Raw genomic sequence first — 15,621 nt, 5'->3', positions numbered from 1 at the left:
CAGAGAAACCCTGTCTCGAAAAACAAAAACAAAACAAAACAAAACAAACAAACAAAAAAAAGTAGATACAGGCTTTCTAGATTGCTGGCCTTAAAGGTCTGTTGTTGTTGCTTAAGCTTGTCCTTGCTTTTAAGAAAAATACTGTCTTCTGTGGTCACCACATTGCCACATTCCCTATGCTCACTCTGAATTGAACCAAAATGCTGATAATCATGACACACAATGCATAGTTTGCATTGAGCTTTGGAGGTTCACCTGAGCTTTGCTCATCTACTTCCAGAAAGGAAGGCTTGAGGATGTCCTCAAGGAGCCCCAGAACTTAGAGAGGGGATGCCCAGCTCAGAGGTGCTGAGTCAGCGCCTGTGAGAGATCACCTGATCTCATGGTAACTCAGATGAAGTCAGCGCCCTGCTGCTGAGCTCACACAGGTGTTAGCCAAGTGCTGAAAGGAACTTCTAGGTTCTCCTGAGTCACCTCTGGCAGTTCTGGAGGCATTGTAATCTCGGCATCAGCAGGAGGCTGTAAAGTGCTTTTGTTCCCGAGCTTTACAGAAATTACAGAGGCTGTACATGTGTGGGTTTGGCTGTCATCGAAATGATCACATTTCATCAGCCGTGCATTGTGTGCAGAATCCCTGCTCGCCTCTGTCACAAAGAGGGGACCCACAGTGAATTCTGGGATCCTTCCCTACCATGAGCCAGGCCCTGGCAGTGCCCAGGCAGCTGAATGGGGAGCAGAGACGATTCGTCACCTTCTCCCTTTCCCACCTCCTCTCTTGTTGGAGCTTGGATGGCTCAAGCGGGGTGACAGAAAGGGGTCAGTCAGCAGAGAAGAAGGGAAGACGGGGACAAAGGCTTGCAGGGCTCCGGTTCCAGACCCTAGAGCTGGGTTTTCAAATACTGTTACACAGAACACCCCAAAACTAGCTGTCAGAAGAGAGAGAGGTGGCTGGCATGCATCCAGACAAGCTCTTCTTCAGGGCTGGAGGAAGAAGGAAGAAGGAAATGATATGTCCATAGCCTCTCATGGAAGCTTCTGGTAGGACTGACACCTCCTGGAAGGAACCTATTGACTCCCATCAAGGATAACAAGGCAGGCCACAGAAAAGTGCACGTCTTCCCAGAGACTGCAAAGTTTTGCTTTGTTTTCTTTTGTTTTGTTTTTAAATTCCTTCCACTTCACAGAATGTTCATTTCCTGAGAGCCGGGGCTGCTGCATTTTGTTCACAGGAAGTTGTGAAGGACTTCCTCTCTTCTTTTTCCTGTTTTCAACTGGACCTTTCTCGCCACAGGTCTCTTTAATCTCCACCTCCAGCTCTCCAACTAGTAATATGAAGCTCTCAAAGGTTCTGGGACACGAGATTGAGGACAGCCTCTGCATCAGAAGGCCTTTCTAAGTTAGGAAAATTCTAAACAGAAGCAAGATTCTTGATTCGTGGTCCTGCATATGTATTATCTTTGATGTCTAAAACCACAACTAACTATCCACTGCAAAAAATTAGATCTTTGGTAGCTGGCAAGGAATATACACAAGAGGAGTGTACTGACCGGAGTTTCCACGGAAGGAAACATGGGCATTCAATGTGTCCTCCGAAAAGTCTTCCCAAGCACTCCCTTCCTTACAGTAGCCATTCTTTCTTAAAAAATATTTATTTTACATTTTGACCACAGTTTCATCTCCTTCATCTCCTCCCAGTCCCTCCCTCCACCTTCCCTCTGCTCCTTCTTCCATTTACCCCTACTCTGTTTCTACTCAGAGAAGGGCTGGCCTCCCATGGATATTGACAAAATATGGCTTATCAAATTACAGTAGCTATATATATATATATATATATATATATATATAAAATTTTTAACTTATATGTTATATATGAGTGTTCTGCCTGAAGTGGGCATCAGATTTTATTATAGATGGTGGTGAGCCACCATGTGGTTGCTGGGAATTGACCTCAGGACCTCTAGCAGCCAATGCTTCTAATCGCTGAGCTGTCTCTCCAGCCCCTACAGTAGCAACTCTTGAAGGTGGTACCCAAACAAAAACATTCATGTGGCTCGGGCAGGTGGGGTACCAGTGTCAGGGAGAATGCATTCCTTTTCCTTGCATACTAAAAAAAAGAGGAAGAACATGAAGTTGAGTGGGTAGGGAGATGGGGGAAATTGGGATGGGTTGGAGGAGGGGAAGAATATGATCCAAATATATCATATGAAAAATTCTAATAATAATAAAAGGAAGTTACTAGAGAAGAGTGGCGCCTGCCTCATTGGCCACCTTGCTTCAACCTGGTTCGGGGAACGTTGGCCAACTGAGATAAAAATCATAAGCCCAAGTACATGATGCTGGGTTCCATCTCTGAGACACCTCTGACCTTTATCCGTCCCAACCAACACAGACACATGGCCTGAATGAGGTTCTCAAGATGGCTTGGGATTCAGGAAAAGCTTATGTTTACAAAACACAGGACAGGCAGGTAGTGCCTACAAGGGATCAGTGTGTGCGCAGGCAGAGGCTGCTGAGTCCCAGCTGCAGGCTGGGAGACACAGCCAACATTCTGCCCTATTGTGGGGACAGGAAGAATGCCGGGCACTGATTGTACTGGATTTTGATAAGAGGAAGAATGCACCGTGCCTCTGGGGAGAGCTCACAGAATATCTTGCAAGGTCAGTCAGTTAGAACCTGCCAGGTGAGGCTAGGTCAGGAAATTAGGTTGTAGCAGTTTCTTTTCTTTTTTCTTTTCTTTCTTTTTTTTTAATACAATAAAGTCCATCCCACACAGAGAGCAAGCAGCATTTATAGCTAAGGAAATACAGTCATCTTCAAAGTTCCAGCTCTTTTCTTCCAGAATGTGAAGGACAAAAGTAAGAAGAGAGAAAGGTGAAGATTATCGACTCTGATACTGACACAGACCATAGGACACAAGCCTTGCTGTGCACCCAGGACTGCAAATATAAAGACAGAGCGTTACTCTGGTTCAGACTTCTCTAAGGAAAGCACTGTTTCCAGGAAAAGCCCTTCTGTCACTTGATGGCACTGAGTAAGAAGGAAGACAGGGAAGAGAAGAGACGTGAAGGAAGGAGAGACAAGGGGAAATTTTTAAAAAACTAATTTTGACTTTCCTTGTGATATGGTCCCTCTTCCATCCGCCTGAGCTTACTTCTCCCATCCAAGCTGCCTGTCTGGCCAACAGCCCTCAGACCTTTGGAAACATGAATGTGTCCCGTTATCATCTCTAACACATCAATCAACCTTTAGTTGCTTGTAATAAAATCAGGTGGTCAAACTGAAAGATGCTTCAGGCTCTTAGAGAAGCAAAGGCTTTGCTTCCCGTTCTCACGCCACCCTCTTACTGGTGGTACCCATCTCAGTCACTTCACTGGTGGCAGGAAGAAAGTGTCGTGTGGGCCCAGAGAGCATCTATACCAAGCACAGTTTTCATCCAGGCAAAGTTCCCAAGGGTTAGGTCATGATTCTTATCAACTTAAGTCTTTCCCACAGTCCTCTCCGGTCCAGAATCCAAGGGAGGCATTGGTGGCCTCCAGAAGAGGTGAAAATTAGGGACACAGAGCAAAGGCTTCTGGTGTCACAGTATGAATCCCAGCTCTACCACTTACAAACCACGTGGCCTTGGATAGATTATGAATGGACCTCTCCCTTAGACTGACAATACATAAGATGGGAATAGTAAGCATGGTTGCTCTAGGGTTGTGAGCTATGAATGGGAAGCATTTAACTCACTGCTGGGTGCGATGAAAAAAAATGGTAGCATGTTCGTATAAAAATGGCTGCTACTCACTAAACAATAACAGTTAAAAATACTCCCCTTCCTTTTCTCCATGCTCTCCACACCTACGACTGCCCTTTGCTAAGCAAGTATGCACACCGAAAGGGTTGTTCTTCGCCATATCTATGCGGATTGCTAGCCTTGCCAGTAAGTCCCATGCAGGTCCAATGTGAGCATCCAGAGTGACTCTCATGTGGCTCACCCAGGATCCTACAGCAGCGCCGTGCCATGTGAGAGCCTATTCTTTAAACAGTGCAGCTGACTTCCCCAGAGATATTCCAAAAATCCATTTTGTGGCCTCTCCATCTGGCCACACCCCACCCTTCTCCAGGGATTATCGTCAGCTTCATCTCAGGTGTGACCATCCGACTCTGCGTTCCCCTGTGGAAAAGGGACATCAGCACCAGGTCACCTTAATGTCTGTCCTCTTTCGTGCTGCCTCATGCTCTAACTCCCACTCCCAGCCTTGTTCCTCTGTGGCCACGGCTCTGAGGTAGACCGTGTTCTTGGCACCGATCATCCTGAGATGTGTGTCCCCAGCTTCTCCACGGGGAAGGGTTGTGAATGGACAGAGTTGGCGGCTGTACTTCCCAATTGGGTCAGGCTCTACTAGAGTCAGAAGCAGAAGGTAGGGGCCTGCAGCATGCATCCGCAGGGCACATTCTGTCAGCCTCTCCGGGTGGCCTTCAGGCTGTGTGCCCATAATGAGATTGGCCATCGTGGCAGGGAGCCAACCTCTGCTTTACCATCCTGTGTCCTTCCTCTGTCTTCCTTTCCTAGATCTCTCTTTAGAGCCATGAAATGCTTTCCTCCTGTTTCGGAGTGGCTCCCTGGAATACTAACCGGGGAGTCTTATGGCTTGATTGCCTTCCCTTCTGGCTTGGCAGCAATAGCTGCCAGGTTTGTCTGCCTTTTGTTTAAGGTCCTGAAATGGAATGAATGGGGAAGGTCATTCTGTTTGCCCAACAGCCAAATCCAACTATTAACTAGAACATACAGTGTTTTCTGACTACTGGGAGTAAATGCTATTGTCTAATTGCTCGGTTTGTGTAACTAGTCCTCTTCCTAAGAAATCAGGCATTTTGTCCACACCCAGTATTCTGTTCTGGTGCTGACTTGAAGATATTTGCTGGACATTTGGATCAGATGTTTTTCACAGGTCTTCGTTTGTATCCATGTTTAGAACTTCTCAGTGAAACATTCGGAACTATAGGGGGCTGCAATTTTTACCACAGCTGAGCTTTTACTTGTGTTGTTTGTTAGGAAGGCATCAACTCATCCTCTACAGGAGGAATTCAGTTACAATGTCCATTCTGCTAATTTTCATTCAACTAGTTCTATCATATGGATTAATTACAAAGCAAGAAGGGGACTCATTAGCCATTGACCATAAATGTTCATTTCGTGTATGGAGATGAGGTAAATGTAGACCATGGAGCAGTCTAACACTTGCTCATAAACGGTATTTTATAAGTCACATTAAATAAACACAATATACTTAAGTTTCTAAAAGAGAAGTCAGGCATTTTGAAATAGGATAAATAATTATTGCCACAGCTTTATGTTTTCATGGATTCCACAGCACATCTGGATCCAGTTGTCTCAGCAGTCATCATTGTACAGGGCTAGTCTAAACTCTGTCACCTACAACAGCTCCGCACTAACACCTCCAAAAAGGTGTTCAGCCTACAAGACGTGATCAGTCCTGCACCAGACACCACTTTGACAGGAAGCTCCATTAGCACCTGTTTTCCTTCACGGGAATCTCCTTTGTGTGGGTGCTGTGGATGAAATTGCACACGAGGCTCTGAGTTCTTGTGTTAAAATTGACTCAGAACAGATTTGCTGTCAAACTTGTTTTTCAAAGAACACTCCCATCACTCCACAGTCGAGGTTTGGGACTGTGTGAGCAGAAAGGGTTTTGTTCTCTTCCCTGACTGCAAAGGGAATAACAGGCAGGCCAGACAAGCCTCAGGGTCCAGGCCGGCCTGGGTCTTCAGTCTCTTCTCTTGGAGCCTTGGGGTAGAAGAAGACGGAGCTCCAGAGAGTTTGAGACTAGACTCCCGTCTGGCATCGCTTGAGGACAGCTTTGTAACAGGCACTTCACACAGATATTGTCACGTGCTTACTTTAACACATAAAGTATAGAGAAATACCCACTTTACATCAGAGCCATCTGAGTTCCAGAGACGTTAATAGGCGTTCAGGGCCACATGCTTTGCCTTCCTGGCAAACTTTTCCACTTGGACCATCGTCAGGGCGAAGGCCAGTGGAGCAAAGGTCTATTTTAAGAAGGACTTAGACAGGGACTGTTAGCTCACTGGAGTTACCATTTGAGCCCATTGGCGACAAGGACAAGTTGGGAGGTGTTTTCTGATGTAGGTGACCATTCACAGCATAGGGCCAGGGTGTTCTCCAGGGTGGCAATTCCCTCCAGCCTCCAGCTCTGCCTCTGTAGAATATGTGCCGTGGCCCACGTCAAGTCCAAGACTGGTAGGAAAGACTCTCTTAACTCTCCAGTTCTGCATGTCTAGAGAGAATAGTAGTGTAGGGACCATAATCCACTCCCCACAGAAATCCGTTAGGGCCCACCCCAGTACCTCCTCTTTACAATGGTTCCTGTCTTAATAGTCAACCCTTTCTGGATTCTTCAAGTCTAGTTCCTGTCTCCTGTCACCTTAGATCCCCCTTATCTCAGAATGAGTCTTATTGGTGTTCAGTAGCCCAGGCTAGCCTCAAATTTGCCCAGTCCTCCTGAATGCTGGGAAGTAGAGGCATGAGTCACCACGCCAAGATAGAGCTTTCTTCTCTCTCTGTTTCGTGGCCAGAAGCCATGAAAGCTGGCTAGTGACACCAGGCTCATGTGTGGCACTATGTACAGCCACCTGGGGGTCTCATGCCCACCACTGATCCTCAGGCCATTCCTCTGAAGGAGTGACAGCTCAAGGGTTGGAGGTACCCCATATCCACACCTGACCTTCATGTCATGTGTCATTTCCTGCTTTTTAAATGATAACTGGTATTATTTTAAATCACACAATGTAGATTGAATGAGATGGTCTCAGCTCTGTTCACTCACCCACCCTTCTCTCTCTCTTCCCTTCTTTCATCAAACAGTCTCGCCCACCTTCCCAGCTTCTTCCCTTTGTCCTCACACGTCACTGAGAGCTCTCACCCCAGCCTGCACCCCATACAGACGTGGTTAGTCATCTCTGTGTGGTGCTTGATATCTCAGGTACAAAACTGAGCTTGTCAATCACTCAGATTTACACCCTTATTAAACTAAACAATAAGCAGAGAGGTTCTCCAGAGGTTCATATGCTTAGTCAGGAGCTGGCGTGGCGATGGTGTTATGCATGCCAGCGTGTTAAATCAGGAGCATATTGTAGAGGGTTGACATCAAGGGGGGCAGGGGCTGATGGCCAAATGAGGAACATTACATAAATCATAGTTTTAAGCTTTACAATCAATGACAAGGATGGCATCGGCACAACACTGGAAACAGTTGTTGGGCAGACAGCCTTATGTAAGCTTGTGGCGGCATGTATGCAAAGACATGTGCTTCTAGCAGAGTCTTCTGGGATAGGTCTTGTTATCAGGGGCCATGCAAAGCCTTGCCTCCTTCACAGACCTCCCAGCTTCATTAAGGTTTGACACAAGTGACTCCATTTTGGTTCTGACAGCTTTCATAATCTTACAGAATACATGCTTTTGTATTTGCTCCCCTGACTGCTGCTGTTGACACTGCCTGCCATTAACACTAACGCTGGAGGACTTGCCTCTGGTACTCTGTCGCACAGCCTGGGGAGAGCCTATGATGTTAGACTATCCATGTTTCCTAATTAAATCCTTCTAGAACTTGTTCCCAACTCTTCCTCCCACTTCACTACAAGCGCCGTCGTTTCTGAACTTCCTGTCATTTCAACTGTTTGTCTCAGCCTCCTGCCTAGGCTCCCGTTCCCAGCCCTCACCTGTTCATCACGGTGTGGCCAGTCTTCTTGCCTTCTCATATACTTCAGACAGGTCATACTCACCACCAACACACTTCCCCAGCTACCCCCATGTGCCAACTGTCCCAGGCCACCAGCGTTTCTCTTGGCACCCCAGGTGCTTGAATGCATCTGGGTGTGTGTGCTGACTGTGTGATCAAGCGTGATGGTCCTCTTCTTCACGGATCCTGCCCTGCTCTCCATCTCATCAAATGCCACCTCTTCCATGATGCTGTCCCTCGCCTTCCTACCACCAGGCCCAGTGCTGTTTGCTTAGGCGTCCTCCAGGCTCTCAGAGCACTTCGCCTATGTTCTTTTCAGTGTCTCCAGTGTGTGTTACAGTTTGCTTGCCTCTTCTCTGGATCTGCACTTTGATGGAATGATTCTACCTCTGTCACCTGCACACCCCCAAGATTAGTACACTGCCTTGCATTCACCAGATACCATGTAGGCTTTATAAGCGTGATGGAGGATCCTTCCCTTTTTGTTTAATTGGTATTGTTTTTGATAATTTCTTAAGTATCATGTTTGCATGATACTTATTCTTCTCCCTCCAAAACCTCCCCCGTTCCTCCATGCTCCCTCCAACATTCATTGCCTTTTCTTTAGTTAATATTGTTACACACACACACACACATATACATATACACACACACACACACACACACAGAGACCACAGACACACACATACATATATACACACACACACACATACACACAGACACAGAGACCACAGACACACACATACATACATACACACACATACATATATACACACACATATATACACACAGACACATACACACACACATACACACACACACATATATACACACACACACATATATACACACAGACACAGAGACCACAGACACACACATACATACATACACACACACACATATACATATATACACACACATACATATATACACACACATACATATATACACACATACATATATACACACACATACATATATACACACACATACATATATACACACACATACATATATACACACACACATATATACACACACACACATATATACACACACATACATATATACACACACACATACATACATACACACACATACACACACACACACATACACACACATATATACACACACACACAGAGACCACAGACACACACATACATACATACACAGTGGTTGGGTCCATTTAGTTTTATTCTTATATACATGGATTTAAGGCTAACTGCTTAGGATTGGATAACCTATCTGGAAACTCATCCCTAGAGAAGAATGATCCTTCCCTTTTCAGCAGTCACTGGCTGCCTCTCATTTAGGGGTGACGCCTTGTGAAATTTCTCCCATCCGCTTCGGCATGTCAACTGGGATTGTCCCTATGCAGGCCTTGTTGAGGCAATGCCTGTCTAGAAGACACTATTCCCATAGCAGCCATCCTGGTCCTCTGGTTCTTGCATTCTTTCTGCCCCCTCTCCAGCGATTCTTCCTGAGCCTCTGTGTAGGGGTTGCATTGTAGATGTATTCATTGGGGTTGGACACCCCAAGGTCGGTTGCTCCCTGCATTTTGACCAGTGTCATATAGTCTCCAACATTGCAGAGAAGCCTCTTTGATGAGGGGTGAGAGCTGTGCTGATCAGACTGGTTGCTCAGACTTCCTTGTCATGTGGAGGATGATTGTGTCTAGGTTTTAAAAAAAAATATCAAGGTTATTGGGATGGAGACTCAACAGTTATGAGTGTGTACCCATGTTCCCAGTGTCCATGTAGACAGCTCACAACCACCTATTACTGCAGCTCCTGGGTGTTTGATGCCTCCTGCCTCTGAACTTATGTATACTTACCCACACAGAGATACACAGAGATACACATAATTCAAATAAAATATATTAAAAAAATTAAATCGATGCTATTCAAAATGATTGATCAGAATCCCAAGAGACGATGTCCAGCAGCAATCGGTTCGTCCTGCCCCATGCTAGAGGCGTGCTCTCCAGAGAGTCACACTGGCTGGGTCGTCCTGACCCATGCTAGAGGTGTGTTCTCCAGAGAGTCACACTGGGTGGGTTGTCCTGACCCATGCTAGAGGTGTGTTCTCCAGGGAGTCACACTGGGTGGGTCGTCCTGCCCCATGCTAGAGGTGTGTTCTCCAGGGAGTCACACTGGGTGGGTCGTCCTGACCCATGCTAGAGGTGTGTTCTCCAGGGAGTCACACTGGGTGAGTCGTCCTGCCCCATGCTAGAGGTGTGTTCTCCAGGGAGTCACACTGGGTAGGTCGTCCTGACCCATGCTAGAGGTGTGTTCTCCAGGGAGTCACACTGGGTGGGTCGTCCTGCCCCATGCTAGAGGCGTGTTCTCCAGGGAGTCACACTGGGTGGGTCGTCCTGCCCCATGCTAGAGGCGTGTTCTCCATGGAGTCATACTGGGTGGGTCGTCCTGCCCCATGCTAGAGGCGTGTTCTCCAGGGAGTCACACTGGGTGGGTCGTCCTGCCCCATGCTAGAGGTGTGTTCTCCAGGGAGTCACACTGGGTGGGTCGTCCTGCCCCATGCTAGAGGCGTGCTCTCCAGAGAGTCACACTGGGTGGGTCATCCTGCCCCATGCTAGAGGTGTGTTCTGGGATTTTGTCAGCCTCAGACAAGGCCTCTTGCTCTCTGCTCCATGGGAGTTCGGATTCAGTGCCAGGGGCAGGGACAAAAGAACAGAGTCAGGCAGCAATGCTTCTGCCACCCTGGCACCTAGAGTCCTGCACTGACCCCTTTTCCCAGAAGAACAAGTTGCACCCACACATTCACAGGATGTCCTCTCTCCCAACACTGGCAGGCCTGGGAATTTCCCACAAACCATCTGGGTCTTTTTCTGTGCTCCTTTTTTTTGTCTCAAGTTTATTTATTTTTTTTTAATTTCATTATTAGTTGTCAGTGAGCTTTTAGATTTGCAGTTGCCTGTCCATGTACCCTGCTCACATTACCATGGAGAGAATTCTCTCTCTCTCTCTCTCTCTCTCTCTCTCTCTCTCTCTCTCTCAAAGAAATTTTCCTATCTTCCTGAAGAAATAATTTTCTCAGGCGAGATCACAGGCAGTATGAACTCCTGGCCCTTATATAATGGAATAACTTACATGTATTTCTGAAACCTGTGAAGGCCTGGGGTAGGTAGGTATAGGCTGCTGGGACTGGACCTGTGACTATTTGAACGCTTATTTTATTTTGGGTCCTACCTCTAATCCAGCACCCTAGATCTCCTAATTCTTTGTCACTTGGAGAAAGGAAAAGCCACTAAACCCCATCAGGGTCTTCATTCTTTACTGGCTTCCTTTGACACTTCCTTTTCTTCTTCTTCTTCTTCTTCTTCCTCTTCCTCTTCCTCCTCCTCCTCCTCCTCCTCCTCCTCCTCCTCCTCCTCCTCCTCCTCCTCCTTCTCCTCCTCCTTCTTCTTCTTTTTGTGTTTTGCAAAGTAGATGCCTTGGGATTGCCCTTTGCTGAGGCTCTTTTGCCACTTTTTTCCTTAGCCTTGATCCGTCTCGTTTGAACCAACACTGGGAGCTTTGCATGGCTTTCTGGCATGGCCCAGATGTCACCGTCTTCTGTGTCTGCATCAGCCACAAGATTTTCTTTGGACAATCTTTAAATTCACTCAGTAAATTCAGCCCCAAACAGTTTCTATAAACACCGTCTTACTTTTGCTTTGTGCTTATAAAGTCTAACTTAGAAAAGATATCTGGGCCTGTCAAAACTTGTCCTTACTCTGTTTATAGATAACTTGATTTAGAGTTCAGAGGTGTAGCTCAGTGGTAGGGTACTGGCCTCACCCACACAAGACCCTGGGTCTGTTCCCCAGCACTGAAAATTAAGGTTGGAAGAAACACAAAGAAGCTTAAAGTAACTTGATTTAAATAAAACCACAAACTTTTTGCTTTGTTTGTTTCCCAGAGTTCTGGGGCAGGATTTGGCACCTTGCTGTGCTAAGTAAGCACTCTAGCTAAACTATACCCACACCCTTGGGTTGCTGCTCTGTTTTTGTCGTGCTCTATAGCCCAGGATGACTTAGAATCACCACCTTCCTGCCTCAGTCTCCAATGGGGTTACAGGCATGTGCTACCACCATGCCCAACCCAAACAAAACTCTCCATTCAAGTTCAGCGTTTTGCTTTGTTCTTAATGAGAAATCGCTTGAAGTTAAAAATGATATTCTGGCCCTGAAAAGTGAATTATTCTCTGAGTTCCTTCATTAAGAAATGATGAAAACACCAAGACCATTTGTAAGAAGCAGAGGAGTCAACCAAAATGCCTAGGAGCTGAGTATAAGAATATCTTCCAATGGATATGAAGGCGGAAGATTTGTATTCAAACAGTACTTGACTATGTGGCATTTTCTTTTAGCTTTTGGTCTCTGCAGTCCTGCATTCTCACCTATAAACCCATTTCAAAACAGAAGAGAGACATCTTGAATGCAGAAAACGTTCAACCGTCTTAGCCACAGAAAGACAAGCAAGCAACCCACTTTGGTTTTTCCTAGAACCGGTCGTAGAAGTTTTAAGAGTTTTTTCACCCTTGCTGCCATTTTCTAGAGATCTCAACCACAATGACTCTCACTTTTCTCTGTGGTCTGAGGAGAGAGCAGGAACCCTGGCCAGCGCTGTGGGCCTCAGAACAATGGCACAGCTGTTCCTAAAAGTAGCCCCATTCAGAATCTGCTTGCTGTCCACACGGAAAGACATCCTAATTCATAAGGAGTTGCCTTTCTCTACAGAGGAAAGAAAAACACCTGGTATTTACAGAAAAGAAAATTGGACCCTTCAGCCTTCTTTTAGTGGCTGTGCCCGAAATGGCAGTGGGGAAGGCCAACAATCCACTCAGGCAGTCTCGACTTTAAGGCATGATTCATACGGCCTGTGCTGCCCAGAATGGAAAATCCAGCTAGTGAGCAAGAACAGCCAAAATACCTCCCAGGAGCGCCGTTGCCAGGGCTGGTGCCTGCTGTCTTGTGATGGGGTTGTGATGGGGAGTGAATGAATGACTCTCTCTTTCTTGCACTCTCCTAGTTCATGACCAAGAACCCTACCATGCGCTTGGGCAGCCTGGCTCAGGGAGGCGAACACGAGATCTTGAGACATCCTTTCTTCAAGGAAATCGACTGGGCCCAGTTGAACCATCGCCAACTGGAACCGCCTTTCCGACCCAGAATCGTGAGTATCAAGGTCATTGTAAAAGATGTTCCCTTTTCTCCAGACTGAAAAAAAAAATCCATGGAAAAGCTGATATCTCCCATAGGATGACAGAGTAGAGATTTGCCAGCCCCTCCTGGAGATGGAGACTGGGCAGGTTGCCCCTGAGACAATGTGTTGATTGCATCTCACTAAGTTTTCACCTCTTGTTTACCCCACCTCTACTCTCCCTTAACCTAAATCAAAATATCCCAACATCTAATATGCCATAAGCTGTTTTAAGTTTCCCTAAATTCTAGGGCCTAGCAGAATTGAACTGATTAGCCAGTCATTATTCATTTCCTATTTTCTCATGTTTCTTGTGTTATCATCTGTACCTTTCCCAAGCCCTAAAAAATATTTTAAAAGGTACAAGGTACTCCTTCACTGAGCCTGGCTCCTTGGCCTGCACAGTTTGTCATAGCTACTGTGACAATGGACTCAGGCCAGACAGGCGGAGACCCTTTGGTGAAATGCTGAAGATACCAGCGGTACCAATCTAAGCCACAAAGCCTGAGGGTGGCCCACCTCATAGTCTTTGAGCTGAGCTATACATAGATGCCTCCAGAGCTGGAGGACAGAGAAGCCTGGCTCAAAACAGATCAAGGCTATCGGGGAGGAACCATGGTCTGAAGGTGGAGAAAGAAGTGTCCTGGGGTCACGTGAGAGAAGTGGGAGGCCTGACAATGATTAAGAAGAAAGAAAAGGGTCTCTTCAGCATCCATTTATAAAGATGCCATTTACACAGCTCTTCGGAACGGAGTGAGCTTAGCCTGCAGCAGCCTGTCAGGCTTTGGCTGCCCGGCAGCCAGGGAACCCAACAGCTCCAGCCCAAAGTAATGGGATAGACACTTATTTCTCTGAGCTCAGTAACGCCATGAAATCACTTGAGAGCCTCTTCTCACACGGGTAGAATGTGTGCGAACAGTAAGTGAGGTGAGCATGAGTTTACTCGACTTCTGGACAGATGTGATCAGGCAGGCCCCGTCAGTGGGGCCTGTCAGAAAGCAGTACCTCAGTGAGGTGGAGGATCATGGGTGAGTGAGTAAGCAAGTCGGGGTGACCACATTTATTCTTTAGCCTCCTGGCAGGAGTCAGTGACTAGAGGGCAGGACATGGAATGAGTGACTTAGTGGTTGGCAGAGGCCATAAAAATATGCATGTGGGGGACTGGCCATAAAGCACCACCAAGTCACAGCCATCAGAACCATAAATGATGCTGCTGACCAATGAAGAGCAGCTCTCTGAACTTCTTGGAATGGGCTGCAACCCACATAAGAGGCAAAAATCCCAGGTACTATCTATATATACAATGTGACCATGGCTTCCTTTTTTTTTTTTTTAACAGAAATCCCGAGAAGATGTCAGCAATTTTGACCCAGACTTCATAAAAGAAGAGCCAGTTTTGACTCCGGTTGATGAGGGACATCTTCCTATGATTAACCAGGATGAGTTCAGGAACTTTTCCTTTGTGTCTCCGGAACTGCAGCCGTAGCCTCTGGGGAGTGACAGTCACGGGGGAATGTGGATTTTTTTTCCAGGAATTCCTTTTGTGGGAATTCCTCAGCATCCACCTTAGAAATACCACCATCACCTTCAAGGAGCAAATGTTCACAACTCCTCAAAGGGTGGAGCTTCAAGAGAGCCACTCTCTCAAGTCCCAAGGAGCCATGGTACATTTCTGTAATTGAGACTGAGGTGTTACAGAGATGTGCACTGCTCGACCATGAGTCTACACGGCTATGTCAGGCTTGGGGTAAATGACAGAAACCGAAAGGAGAGACGGTAGGAAGAATAAAGTGGCTTCTGGAAATTATGAGCCTAACAGGCTTTCTTACTTCAAGAGACCAGTCTAGAGTTTCTGTGAACCACCTTTCATTCTTCTTTAATCCAATATTGTGGTCTGCAAAAGACTACGTGCTAATGAAGAACTGAGGGCTCTCTTTAGGGGAATGAATGACATTCCAAGTAGACTGACTTACTCTGAAGAAACAGACGATGGGTGTCCCTCAGGCTCCCAACCTAAAACCCAGTATTGAGAAGGAAGTTGGACATCGTGACAACTGTCCGTCTCTTCCTTTCAGTAACTAGCTATTTATTGAGTGTCACACAAGAAGGTGCCGTGATCGCCCTTAGTGTGCACGGCTGAGCCACCTCCATGTTGCTCTCCTTCATCCTGGGGTCCACCGAGTCGCGTCTGCGCTCTGTGAAAGGCCTCTTCACATGGCATAGGCCTGGCGTCTTTGTCTGCACACGCTCTCTTGTTTATAGAAAGGCCGCCGCCACAGAACCGTGGTCAGCAGACAGTGGTCTGTGGCGTGCCACCTGTCAGCTGGTGGGGTCTGATGGCACCCACCTCGTCCCAGGCTGACTCACTAGCGAAACCTGGCACACCGTTCACGTCCATGAGAACGCACGTGTGGCTGATCCGTTGGCAGTCTAAGTTATGTTTTCAGAGACAAGGTTGTTTGATACACACATTATCAGTTAAAAATGGATCTTGGAAACAATGCCAGTGGCAAAGGCGTTTCATGTGTAACCATATATACAGTTGAAAGGTTTGAATGGCTGGAAATAAAGGCATTTTGTAGCAAAAGGACATTTTGTGTAAAGAATGACTTGCTCTCTCCCCCACTCGGAGAATACATTTCTAA

The 15,621-nt window shown here is 46.6% G+C and overlaps 1 protein-coding gene across 1 annotated transcript in view; it reads left to right on the top strand.

The window, feature by feature from the left end:
• The window catches only part of Prkch (protein kinase C eta), a 201,801-nt gene extending 186,614 nt beyond the window's left edge, over positions 1-15,187 (top strand). The window contains exons 13-14 of the mRNA XM_041658401.1: positions 12,806-12,949; positions 14,316-15,187. Coding sequence (XP_041514335.1) covers positions 12,806-12,949; positions 14,316-14,462 — 291 coding nt within the window. The 3' untranslated portion in view covers positions 14,463-15,187. The remainder of the gene's footprint in view (positions 1-12,805; positions 12,950-14,315) is intronic.
• The last annotated feature ends 434 nt before the right edge of the window (positions 15,188-15,621 follow it).

This window comes from Microtus oregoni, unplaced genomic scaffold (genome assembly GCF_018167655.1).
Source record: "Microtus oregoni isolate MIOR12 unplaced genomic scaffold, Mior012 000009F_ref0000495, whole genome shotgun sequence".
Classification (NCBI taxonomy): Eukaryota; Metazoa; Chordata; class Mammalia; order Rodentia; family Cricetidae; genus Microtus; species Microtus oregoni.
The sequence above is the reverse complement of the archived record's forward strand: the minus strand, read 5'-3'. Positions and strand labels throughout refer to the sequence as shown.